At 34.1% G+C, this 14,119-nt stretch overlaps 1 protein-coding gene across 1 annotated transcript; it reads left to right on the top strand.

Moving 5' to 3' along the window:
• The first annotated feature begins 5,587 nt into the window (after window positions 1–5,587).
• On the top strand, window positions 5,588–13,129 carry LOC121736976 (cuticle protein 3-like). The gene is made up of 4 exons (XM_042128468.1): window positions 5,588–5,619; window positions 8,741–8,926; window positions 10,416–10,614; window positions 12,745–13,129. The coding sequence occupies exons 1-4, from the start codon at window positions 5,611–5,613 to the stop codon at window positions 12,837–12,839; spliced, it is 489 nt and encodes a 162-aa protein (XP_041984402.1). The 5' UTR covers window positions 5,588–5,610; the 3' UTR covers window positions 12,840–13,129.
• Window positions 13,130–14,119: the final 990 nt, after the last annotated feature.

The raw sequence follows: 14,119 nt of genomic DNA, 5'->3' as shown, positions 1-14,119 counted from the left end.
ACTAGATACTATAACAAGTCAGAATAAGTACCCGATGGACTTGTGTTACGGGTACCAGACAACGGAAATATATTTAATACTTTTATACTATACATATATTATTTAAGATTTTTATTATATGATACACAATATATGTAATACACGTCCATGACCCAGGAACTTTTGAAAACTGTTTGTTCCGTCGGCGGGATTCGAACCCGCGACCCCCGGCTTGAGCTACCAACAGCCCACCAACTAAGCCACAGAGGTCGTCATAATATCAAAATAATAACTAAAAGTAAACGCTAAATTATTATGATATTGTGTTATATTAATTTATTATGTTCTAAAAAAAAATCCACAGCCAAACAAAAAAACCTCCTCCTGGAAGTCAGTTAAAAAGCACCAAAATTAAAACTTCAATATGAATCAACTAATTTTGACTTTTATTATAACAGTACGTTTACAATAATAAAAACATTAGACCTCTTCGTTATGTATAATTAAGTTATAAATATATTATTATATGATAATTATTTCAAGCATTCCAAATTTAAAGATGATTAACATTTAAGATTTATCTGATGATGAAGAGTATGGTGTTTGTAATATTGACCACAGACCTAAGAAATTGGTAAAGAAGGCACATCAATATTAGACACAGTATTGTTAACTTAAAAATGCTTGTATAAAGTATCGCAAAAGTACGAGTATTTTATGCAAACGAGCAAACGGGTCACCTGATGGAAAGCAACTTCCGTCGCCCATGGACACTCGCAGCATCAGAAGAGCTGCAAGTGCGTTGCCGGCCTTTTAAGAGGGAATACGGTAATAGGGAAGGGTAGGGAAGGGGATAGGGGAGAGTAGGGAATTGAATAGGGTAGGGGATTGGGCCTCCGGTAAACTCACTCACTCGGCGAAACACAGCGCGAAGGCTGTTTCACGCCAGTTTCTGTGAGAGCGTGGTATTTCTCCGGTCGAGCCGGCCTATTCGTGCTGGAGCATGGGTCTCCCACGTAAATATTACGTAAAAATAAACTTATGTCTTATTTGCCAAAAACTAACTAAGAAAAGCAATATCATTCATCCATACTTCAATATCCATACTAATATTATAAATGCTAAAGTGTGTCTGTCTGTCTATCTGTCTGTCCGTCTGCCTGTCAGTCTGTCACACCCAAACCGCTGAACCGATTTTGCTGAAATTCGGCATGGAGATACTTTGAGTCCTGGGAAAGGACATAGGATACTTTTTATATCGGAAAAATGTACAGTCCCCGTGCGATAAACTAATTTTGGCGCAACGAAGGGGATAAACTAATTTTGCGGGATTCATCTACTTTTGCAATAATTTTAACATTTTGGTGTCAACATGTCATGATCCTGTATTAATTTTTCACATGTATATTGTTCTAGATTTGTTAACGCACTGGGACTGAATATTATTTTTTCATACGCATCTTATTCTGTTCTTTCGTAATCCAACTCCCAACATTTTGTAATAAATAAGTATGCTAAAAACATTTGTCTGTTTCTCTTATACCTTGTCCTATTTTAAATTCGTCTTGGCTTAAAATATGATTAAATTACTGTCATTATTAGTTAGCCATTATAGGCTAACATATTTACAACACTAATATTGTGCTAAGTACTCACATACGGTTTTGCTCGATACTTTTACAAAATCGAGATATCGAATCGAGCAATAACCACCGTGTGGACCGCAAAACTGACAGCTCGAAGGCTCGCTTCGAGCCGGCTCGATGGAATTAAATATGTCAAAATGTATGTCATTTCCTTCGTTTTGGAGTAAAAATATCGAGCAAAACCGTATGTGAGTACTTAGCATTACAAGAGCTTACTAAACACGACACTATTATAATTTATATCACCAGAGTTTTAGATAACAGTATGGTTGATACAGCACGTGTACAAATGCCACTTCTGACCAATTCCAATCTCTACATGATACTGTAACAGCGGGTGACCGCCGGCGCGGCGGTGTGAAGGTCGGTTTATGTAACATACAGCTTAGAACATGTGCAACGCGTGACGGTGTTACGCGTCGCCACAATATACAGGACTAACTGACGCCAAAATTCACGTTATGACAAAACTCGGTTATCGCGCGGGAACCGTACATTTTCCGGGATAAAAAGTATCCTATGTCCTTTCCCGAGATTTGAAGTATCTTCATGACAAATGTCAGCAAAATCGGTTTAGCGGTTTGGGCGTGAAGAGGTAACAGACTGACACACTTACACGTATGAATATGGAATGTTTTGTTACACCCTGTATATGTCAGATGCTGCATGTTTTAATAGGACTTTTCACGCCTGCCAAAGAATCCCATGGAAAAACTAATTCGGGATAAAAGTTGACATTCCTAAAATAGTCTTATGCAATAATTATTTAAGGAATATATGCAATAATTATAAAAAGCTATTCGACCGAGCTTTGCTCGGTATTCGATAAAACACGAATAAAATTACATTTTCTAAAAATGACTCCTAGCTAGATCGATTTATCGCCTCCGAAACCGATTCCGAGATTCCAATTATATATATACCTATAAGTTTACTAGTTTACTATTAAGTTTTAAAAATGGGAAAAAACTTTTATTGATAGGCGTTAGCTATAAACACCTTTTTTATCCGACAGATAAGAATGATAAAAATACCCACAAAATAGTATGCTTTAAAGCTACATTCAATTTAAAAGTAATAAAATACTTATTAGTCGTCTTAATAAAAAATAAACGACACTTCTAAATAAAATCTATATTAAGTCTTAAAGCGCCAAAAGTTTTTGGCGCTTTAAGACTTAATATACTAGAAGATCAAAATATTACTATTTAAATCCATCGTATTTTCAAATAAGAATCTAAGGTACCATTAATAGCATGCCAACGATGGGGTAGACTCTTTCCCCGACTATATTAACGTAGTAAAAGAAACTATTAGCACCTTAGTTTTTTTTTTTATTATTCTTAAGAAGCTTGAATGGCAATAACAGGTTTTTCTGTAGTACCAACTAGTGCAAATAATAGGCATGATTACTTTTTTTCTTACTGGTAATTGAAAGACCACTCAAAAATATAAACATCGGCGAAAGAATGACTTTGAAGTTTGATAGCTTAGAAATTCAGCAAGATATGACAATTCAAACATCTCATAAAATAGACCTGCCCGAAATGCTCCAAACAAAATGCTCATCTATTATGACGTCACCGATGAGTAGCTTGTAGGCATCGCTGAAGAACTTTGTTCAATAGCTATATTAATTATTGCGTCTATGAAAGTGGTTTCATAACAAAAGTTGCATAATATATATAAAGAAATATAATTGAAAAAAAAATCCAACTTTGAAGGCGCATAACAAAAAATAAAATATTTTTTGTTATGCGCCTTCGGAAACATTCGGCTGAAATTTCGGAAACACTTATTTTCTACCGTTATTGCTTTATTTTACTAACAAAATTCGCAAACCTTTGATCTTGTCATCATAAGTATTGAGTGATTTGCCATAATATTACTTAAAAACTTATATTCTTAAAACGTTTAGTAATAAAATAATTATCGCATCGTAAATATACGTTAAATAGACAAGCCGTGACCTTCGTGATATTTTTCCGCCAAATTTGTGTTCCAAGTTCAAATTCAACTATCGATTATTTCGTAACATGCTTAGCAATGAAAATGTTATTTCCTTAAATGGGAGTTCAATGTTTTAGTTGTATATCTAGAATCTATACTGTGCATACTAATATTATAAGCGAGCCAGTATGATTGTTTGTCTGTCATCTCCTTACCCCGCTGTACCGATTTTATTAAGCTTTGGAATGGAAATGCTTTAAAATAAGTTCCTGAGAGAAAAAGATTGATTGATTGATAAAACAAATTTTCCGTAACGGTATCTCAGGTAATATCAAGTGTAACGTTTATTTAGTTCCCGACCCGGTGGTAGACACCATGTACACTTTCTGAAAACATAATATTTGTTTCAAATTTATTCAAATATAAAACATTTTTTTAAATGTTCATTTATGTGTAATAAACTTATGCCTCTGTTAGGCCGACTGGTCGGCGTAACAGAGGCCGACACAAGAAAAGGTGGCGTGACGAACTAGATGCGTTTGATAAAGAGTGGCCAACAACACCAAAGGATCGTGAACTTTGGAAAGAAAGTCGGGAGGCCTTTGCCCAGCAGTGGGACACTGTAGGCTAATAATAATAGTAAACTTAAAAGACGATGCTTGGAGAAATACTCGTAGATGCTTGAATACTTGTTGTGAAAAGCTTCAAAGTCTGCGTAATATGCCTGTCGTACATTGCGCTTGAACTCCAAGAAATCAGCAGTTCAGTTAACACACCTAACTATAGCAAATTATCATGCAGCTTAGCAAAAAAAGATCCCACGAAAATCACACATTATGCGCTGTAAGGTCTGATCTTATACTTAATACGGATCTATAACATCGAAACAAATTCTGTACAAACCATCAAACTTTAATAGTGTAAAGTCACACTTATATACATTGACTTTAATCTAATGAAGGGTTTGACTGAAAAATATATTGTTTATGTTAAAATCTTTTAAAATTAAAGTTAAATGATCTTTAAATGTGTATGAATTCAGCCGTCAACAACGGAACTATCAGAATTCCTCCACTTCCGTTCCTGACTAGACTATGTCGTGACGGCCTTAACCATTCAGTGAGAGTGTTTTACTTCGCAGTCTCTGTACAGTTTTCATCTTTATGTGGGTGGAATAAAGGTCAGGTCACAGGTAAAATAAATCTAAACTAACAGTGAGAGTGACTTTATTGTCAAGGCCGTGTCATCACATTTCGAACATGGTGTCATATTAGATGAATGTCGAATTGGATTAAATATTTTTGTATGGGTATTTATGAGACAATAAGTATGTACCTAGTATGTTGTGTATGTTAATGTCAATATAATATAGCTTTAAACTCTAATGCTAAGTACTCACATACGGTTTTGCTCGATAGTTTTACTCCAAATCGAAGGAAATGACATATTTGACATATTTAATTCCATCGAGCCGGCTCGAAGCGGGCCTTCGAGCCGTCAGTTTTGGCGGTCCACACGGTGGTTATTGCTCGATTTGGAGTAAAACTATCGAGCAAAACCGTATGTGAGTTCTTAGCATTACATGACAAAATAAAAAACTCTTACATGAAAAAATATATTATAACAGAAAATAAGCTTTGTATTAAAAATGTAAAATGAGAAAAGTCTTCATTACGACTTTTCAAATTGACGAATTATTTAAATTTTATGTGTAATAGCTTTATTTTAATTAATTCATAAATAAAATACAGCTAAATGGTGAACAAATGAATTAAATATTTAAATTCAATTTTATTCATACAATTTGAAAATTCACGAAATTATTTTGCCCATTTTTCTATTTTTTCTATGCTCAAATATTGATCAGTTCCTGATCCTTTACACAATCAATATCACAATTGCGCAAAAAAGTTCATTTATTTATTAGGAAAAGCATATGTATTAATTTTGTAAGAGCATTGCACGCATGTATAAATGCGCCGGAGCTCGGCATAGACATCACTCGTCCTCTCAACTTCGACCCAAACACATCAACATGCAGCTGGTGAGTACATCTCGAAAACTCGAGAATATAAAACACGAAAAAAATAAAACTCGAGACTTTTTTGAAAACTCGATAAAATAAAACTCGAGACTTTTTCGAAGACTCGAGACATTTTTTTGTAAACTCGAGATTTTTGTGAAAACTCGAGTTCTTATTTGAAAACTCGAGAATTTTTTGAAACTTTAAATCGGAATTCAAATTATGGAATTGTAATAATGGCACAAAAATTTAATCCCCTTTATAGTGATAGTGTTCCTATCCTTTGTATAACGGGAAATAGATTTTCAGTTTACGAATTTAAATGTAATTGTTAATGAACGGGCGACGCGAAATGTGAGTTTAACTTCAATTAAATTATTTGCTAATGTTATTAATATAACATGACTCTCAAATATTTTAACACGAAAGTTAGTGTTATATCAACATAGCTTTTAAACATAAAACTTTAAATGGTTTAATAATACAAGTGTGTCAAGTAATAATAATCTTTTATAAATAAGAAAATCACAACTTTTAAAGATACCAATACAATTTATTGTTACTTTATAACATTTAAAGTACTTAAATCTACTTTAATAATGCTATTTGCAAGAACATCAAACTCATATTTCACATTAGTAACAAACAGACATACAATTATTGTGTCATCTATATAGACCCTAAGGCGTTTTCGAAACAATCATTATGCCTTGTGAAACAGCCTCAAATTTTGTAAACTGACGGCCTATTTTGGATTTGATTATCTTTTGATTCAAAGTATATGGTCAGAGCAATGAAGTAGTCAATAAATAATCACTTTGCTACATAAGAATATAATTGAGCTTAAGTCCTATGACCAAATCAATTAAAATCTAAAAAAATGCCAAGATTTCATAAATATAGGGAAAAAATATTATATTCATTTGAATAATATTTTCTCATTATTTATTAAAATAACTATCTAATAATTATGTTAAATATGTCAGAGCTACCACTTTTACAGTGAGCTCTATATTACGAAAATAAGAGGTTCATACACACCCTAAAGTTTTTTCTTTTTGTTTTGTTACATCGTGCCCCGTACATCATACATATTGTATTACAGTTTAAATATACTACGTTGTAAAGTTTACGATCTAAAACGAAATGATCACAGAAAATTCTTGAACAAACAAAATTTAAGGTTGGTCACAATGCGTTACCGTGGGAACACGATTGTTAACTGTGAATACATTATCTCACAAGAAAAAATCTAAACAAGGTCTAGATAGCCTTAGGGTTAGTACACGAGCAAAGTGACGATGCGACGCGATGCATTTTAGCCGACTTCCAAATGGAGGAGGTTTCTTTTTCCGAAACATGAGTGCAACATAACTCAATACGTAATTTTTTGAGGGATGATGCACAAATGCTTAAAAGTAATGTTTTTTTAATGTGCTATTCAAACAGATACACCTTAAATTGACTATGACTTACTACCCGCAGTTTTGGGCTGCCTTTTTTTTAAGTTTTATTTGTGTCCATTACAAAATCCATAACATACGTTACGTTGCAATTTGCGTCTTTAAAACTATAACGAAAGTTAATACTCTAACTGTAGTTTTAAAGACGATAAGTTAAAAAAAAACAGATTTGTTTACTAAATAATTAATTTAAACTTAAAATCTTCATCAAAAGCCACTAATGGCTAATGAATTTCGAATATACAAAAAAAAAATGGATTTGAACTTTTTTCATCATTAAAAGAACATTAAAATCATCTTAAAAATAACAGCTCCATCATACTTTGTGAACTATGCTAATTTTGATGTTAATCATAATTTCACTATCGTTTTGTAAATTAAATTAGTTCGTTGGAATTGTTGCTTCTGGGATTTGCATAAACATGGCGTAATATTGATCTTGTATTTTTGTGACAATATTTTTATGTCATCGATCTAAATGGATTCTAATTAATTGTTGTCCAGGCAATTAATATTGACATCAAAATACTGAAATTTAGATTTAGATTGTTGGTCATAAGTATCTTAAAAAGATACCAATAAAAAAATGTTACCAAAAAAAGGGGCCTCCATATTATATTGCTTCCTTTCCTACGCCGCACTGGCGGTTTGATAATAATAATAATATTAGTTTATTATATTAGTAAATACATACAGGATATTACAACAATAAGGTGCACACTGCACATTGCACAACCCCTACACTAAGAGTCTTGTGGTGTAGGGGTTGACTAAATTCAATGTACTTACATAATAAATGGATATTATAAAGATAACAGAGAGAGTTAGCTCTTCACCTTGCGAATTTTCGATAACACCACGTGTTCTGACGCGACTGTTATATTTTCAGCATCTCAAAATGGGTAGGTATAATTGGTCTCTCTAATTATTATAAGAAAAGTGTATAAGTACATAATTATTGCTGTGAATTGAGAATTTCCGCCAAGACGTTACAGTACATTCAATATCTTATCTCAAAAAGTGCACAACGCTAATTTTCGCACTTCAAAATTCTGGACTTATCTGACACCAGTAGCAACCTTCATCATGATAACATTTTTCTCACATTAACTGTTCAACGGGTCAGAATGATTATTTCGTCCACTAATTAGTACACGACAGTATGATTTCAAATGCCAGATTTTATCGCATTTTTACATCGTTGAGATATTCAATGTTGCCTCCATTGTTTGAAAAAATATAAGAATTATGTGAATCGATAAGATAAACAAACAAGCTAAAACATAGCGTTTAAATAATATTAATAGTATGTACGAGAAATGCAAGCAATTATTCCAATAAACTGTTTCAAAAAAACTTTAACTTTAAAGACCTACTTTGCACAAAGTTCTTACTATCACCAAAACCCAATTTTGTACCAACTCCCAATTTTCGTCATAAATCCAATTTGACACCAACTCCTACTTCACATCAAAATTACCACTTCACGCCAGTAGTCCATTTTGTACCAACTCCCAATTTTCACCAAAATCCATTTTACACCAACTCTCAAATTTCACCAAAATCCATTTTGCACCAACTCTCAACTTTCACCAAAATCCATTTTTCAGCTACTCCAAACTTTCACCAAAAATCCATTTATTCACCAACTCCCAATTTACACCAATCTTCATCCACAGTTAATCATCGCCTCCGTGCTCGGCCTCGCCGCCGCCGCCCTTGGCCCCGCCTACAACGAGCGGCCCCAAGCGCAATACGAGAGGAACGCCAGGATCCTGGCACAGGACTCCGACGTGAAGGAGGACTCGTACAGATATAGCTACGAGACTGAGAACGGCATCAGGGCTCAGGAGCAGGGAAGCGAGGTATGTAAAAACATCGGCCATCTTGGATTTTATGTACAGCGTGGTAGCGTAAAGTTATATCGGCCATCTGAGTTTTTCTGTGACAGATCTTTAGATTCCGGTTCTTGAGATAAAGCCAGGAGACAAACAGATGGACATCGAAGTCTTAGTAATGAAGTCCCGTTTTTGCTCTTTGGGTACGGAACTAAAAAAAATAATTGCTCAGTGCCCACCAGTAGCGTCTAACAGCAAAATAGTTTAAAGACAATTATTCAATCTATAATAATTGATAAATGGCCACCTAACAAGCTTTTGATGTTGAAAAGCCATAAAAGTATTAGTATTCATTACTTGTTTTACTTCATCACTTAAATTAATATACTTACTTCATTACTTGTAATATAGCCAGCAATATTAGTAACAAAATAAGAGAAGAAACCCATAATTCTTCTATTTCATTACCCACTGGCATAGCATTTGCAACTAAATATATAGCACCATTAACATTTACAACCAATATGCAATCATTAATATGATTTAGCAGATACGGGGTGTGTTCATGTCAAAGGTCGCTGTCCGTCCATAAAGGTCGATCGGATCAGACTGTGCAACCTTCACATTTTTAGATTTATCGTTAGTACTCGTATAATTACTTTGTAATGATTCATTTGTTAGAGGTTGCGAGGATGCCTTATTTCTAGCAACTACAAAAAAACATGGAATTTTTCATCAAAATTAACACCATAATGAAAAGCTATTTCTGAAAATAAAAACATTGCTCGTATATTAACTTTACAAAAATGCCATAATTAACTTTGTTTTGATTTTTCTATCCTAGCTTATGAATTCATGGCACTCAAAATTCGAATAAAAAAGATTTTAAGTAATTTTTCTTGTCTGTAAAGTCTTACGCACACGGCTGTACCTGCAAAGCTGGATGGCAGGCCCATCTAATTATATTGCTCATACATAGACTGTATCGATTACAATAATTAACTCGTATTACTTATCGTAAACGATTGATCACAAAGATTATTATTTTAGAAGGAAAAAACACCTATAATTATTATAATCACCTTTATGGATCGCGCAAGATTAAGAAACATCTTGTATTTTAATTAACTCCAAAATTGACTCAAAAACTTGGGATATTTTTCTGCATCAGACATCGAAGGTGTAAAACTATTTAACCCCCAACAAAAACAGGGGGGACGGTGACTATTTTGTTTGTAGGCATTATGCTTTCCAAACTGGCGATTTGATTTTGAGTACATTTTTTAACCCACTAAATTAAAATAATTATAGACAAAACGATGCCATACATTATTTTTCACTATCATATCGATATCGGAAATTGCAAATGTCGTAAAAAACGCTGAGGCGAAAATAAGTTTTTTACTTTACCTATGTATATTTTCACCAAAATCTCCTTTATAACAATTGAAGTTTCCGATATCAATATCAATATTATCAGAAGTACCTATGTCTAATCTTTTTTCATCATCACCAGGCCGAGGGCATCGAAGCGGAAGGTGCCTTCTCTTACACCGGTGACGACGGCAACATCTACACCATCACCTACAGATCCGGCAAGGAGGGCTTCAACCCCCAGGGCGCCCACATCCCCACCCCACCCCCCATCCCCCAGGAGATACTCGTGGCTTTGGAGCAGAACGCCCGTGATGAAGCCGCTGGCATCTTCGATGATGGTGAGTGAAATGATGGAATCTTACTCACTCAGAGCCATTTTTAATTGCTTAATTTGAATGAAGAGTTTTTGACAGAATGGAGTTTATGTTAGGCATAAAATTTAAGTTAAGTAATTTAATTTCTCTGAGTGCGGTCATAATATAATATGGTATTCATAATACATAATACAAAATTAAATTTATACGTGGGAGAGCCATGCTTCGGCACGAATGGGCTGGCTCGACCGGAGAAATACCACGTTCTCACAGAAAACCGGCGTGAAACAGCGCTTGCGCTGTGTTTCGCCGAGTGAGTGAGTTTACCGGAGGCCCAATCCCCTACCCTATTCCCTTCCCTACCCTCCCCTATTCCCTTCCCTTCCCATCCTTACCTTCCCCTATTACCCTGTTCCCTCTTAAAAGGCCGGCAACGCACTTGCAGCTCTTCTGATGCTGCGAGTGTCCATGGGCGACGGAAGTTGCTTTCCATCAGGTGACCCGTTAGCTCGTTTGCCCCCTTATTTCATTAAAAAAAAAATTCTACTCAAAAGGGTACTCAGCTTAATACTCTTTCTTGGATTGTTTTTCTTCGATGCATCATTTAAAAGGTGGTTCTAATTAGAAACCTGTTAATTCCAGTTCATTTGTGATGAATCGAAACGATCAAAGTCAAAAGTCAGGCTAAAAGCTCATCTCGTTCAAAAGTCAGGCTAAAAGCTCATCTCGTTTCGCTCATTTTTCAGCTGAGGTAATACTAGGAAACTTCGATAGCGCGATTTATAATCAGGCTATTTAGACACATTATAAGGCAACATTTTGACGACCTCTGTGGCTCAGTGGGTGGGCTGTCGGTAGCTCAAGCCGGGGGTCGCGGGTTCGAATCCCGCTGACGGAACAAAAAGTTTTCAAAGTTCCTTGATCATGGATGTGTATTAAATATGTGTATCATATAATAAAAATCTTAAATGTATGTATAGTATAAAAGTATTAAATATATTTCCGTTGTCTGGTACCCGTAACACAAGTCCTTCAGGTACTTACCACGGGGCCAGACTGACGTGGTGTGAAGCGTTATATTACATACTAGATATAAACCCTAAGGTCTCAAGTGACCTCAGAACGGCCTGAGAATCTGACATATCATCCACGCCTCATTTTATGAGTCATTTACTCAATTTATTTCCAATTTAACAGAATTTAATTTGCTAGCGCAACCGCGGATGAGAATCAAAGTTCAATTACCCGACTGCAAAGAGGAGTGTTATGTGTTAGTCTCGATTCAAAGCCTTAAACTATTCGCATTTGTACTTAAGGTATCATCTTCATTAGTCTAAAAAAGATCATGATGGCTATTTATTTTCAAATGTTTTAGATCCATGTGTATGTTAGGCTCGCCCCTATCCTAAAAAAGGAAAGAATGCCTACAAATTCAACGAGCATTTGAATTTTGTATCTTTGGCTCGCTTTAAATCCTTTTTGTTGTAACATTTATATTTGAAACATACTTTTCTATGATAGTAGTGAGATCTAATAAAACATGATGTCTATACACATTCAACAATAAGTCTTAACAAATTCTTTTATTGCTTAAAATAACACGACGCAATTTTTATTTGTTTGCTACTGTAATATTACATTCGTCACAGTAAACAAAACAGTAGGTTAATTTGCGGTGTTGAATCTTACATCAGTTCATAAGGTCAAAGTTTGGAAACAGCTCCACATAAGATGTAAAGGAAACTTTTGGAATAAATTAAAAAATAAATAATTCTATCATTAGGTAATTCAGTTTGATGAGGACACAATATTATAAATGATAATAAATTGTAATTTATTTGCGCTCACGCAAAATGGCGCCCATTTTCTTTGTCGGCGAGTCATAGGCAATAGGCCATTTATGTTGAGCAATTTATAATTTATAGCATCTTGAGGCTTTTTATAGGACATAATACTTATTATACTATCTTCATCTAGTCCCGAAATGTAGACTAGAATTGAAGCTTTTTTTTTTTGAAAACTTTTTTTTTCTCATATCATATTATTTTTTGTCCCATTTTTTTTTTAACTTAAAGTAAAAATTTTTTTTAATTTTTATTTAATTTAATTGAATGATAGAAAAACCTTTTCCTTAATTATTTTTTTAAATTTCAGGTCTATACCGCGCCGGCAAATACGAGGCTAATGCCCCCAGACAGCCCAGCCGCCCCATCCAAAACCAGCCCTTCCGTCAACCCTACAAGTTCTAGAAGACAAACCTCTCTTCTCTTCTAATACTCATCGGCTAGTAGAGGCTAAATTGAGCAAAAAGGTATAAAGCAAAAAGTTAGACTACCGCAATTAAACTGTGATGCGTTTTTTAAATCTGTAATCAAATTTTTGGTTACAGGTTTACGAAACCAATGTCTTCTTAAGTGCCATCTTTTGCCTTATTTGATTGATTTTGTCGTGTAAATAATTCCATTCTTCTAGTGTAACCCTTCAATACAAAATGTGATATTCTTTACTGTATAAGATTTTATGTCCACTCGTTGGAAAATTATTATTTATTCTATGAATAAAAACTTTATCAAAATTGGCAACTTTTACTGCTTCAAACCAACTTCTTCACCCAAACACATTTTAATTTATAATAGTAAATGCACATAACACACTTAATTATTTCAATAAAAAAAAAAAACAAAAAAAAAAAAAATATCACAAAGTATAAAAAAATGAACAGTAAATATTTTTTCGCCTTATTCCCTTTTGAAAATGACTATACAATATGTAAAGCGTAGTTTCTATAGTTAGATCATGTTGATTCTACTGTCAGGATCTGAATTGTGAGATCCTGTAGATTCTACTACCTTACCTTAGATTTTACAACTGTAAAAGGATAGGCTTAAGGTGACGTTGCGTTAAAGCAAAAAAATAGTTTTGGATATGTTTTAGATCGCTTGTTTTCTATGAGAGACCGGGCCGGCCTCTCATAGAAAACAAGAAATGAAACTGCAAGAAATGGAAAGGGCGTAAGTGACAAAATGGTTTTTGTCGCGTAATTTAAAAACCATAAATATATTTCATATAAGTTATGGGCAAATTATAGTGTACGCTTGCATCTATGTACAAATTTTGGAAGCAGTTGGCCAATCGTGTTATGCTATGGGGAATTCAAAGATAAAGACAATATGATGAATACTGACCATGCACATTAATTTCTTAGCTTTAGTCATTGTTGAGGAATATCGATATCGATACAGCTAGATTATCAAGGCGTCACCTTAAGACATTTCTGTTTTTGTGAGACGCACACAATTTAATTCCATTCAAACTATTTTTGCTTTAAAAAAATAAGGAAGTGTCATTAAATTATTATCCTTGAGATATTAAGGAGCAAGAGTCAAGCCCTCAATTTTTATGATAGTTTGTGTGCTACTTTTATTAGTAAACTCACACTACAAAACCTACTATAGTCAAAATAATTTAAGGTGATACCAACAGTCATTGACCTTTCTAGTCTAGAAGATAATATGTGAAAAATGCTAGG

Source organism: Aricia agestis, chromosome 20, assembly GCF_905147365.1.
Source record: "Aricia agestis chromosome 20, ilAriAges1.1, whole genome shotgun sequence".
In the NCBI taxonomy this organism is placed as follows: domain Eukaryota; kingdom Metazoa; phylum Arthropoda; class Insecta; order Lepidoptera; family Lycaenidae; genus Aricia; species Aricia agestis.
Note: the sequence above shows the minus strand (reverse complement) of the source record. Positions and strands in the feature narration are given on the sequence as shown.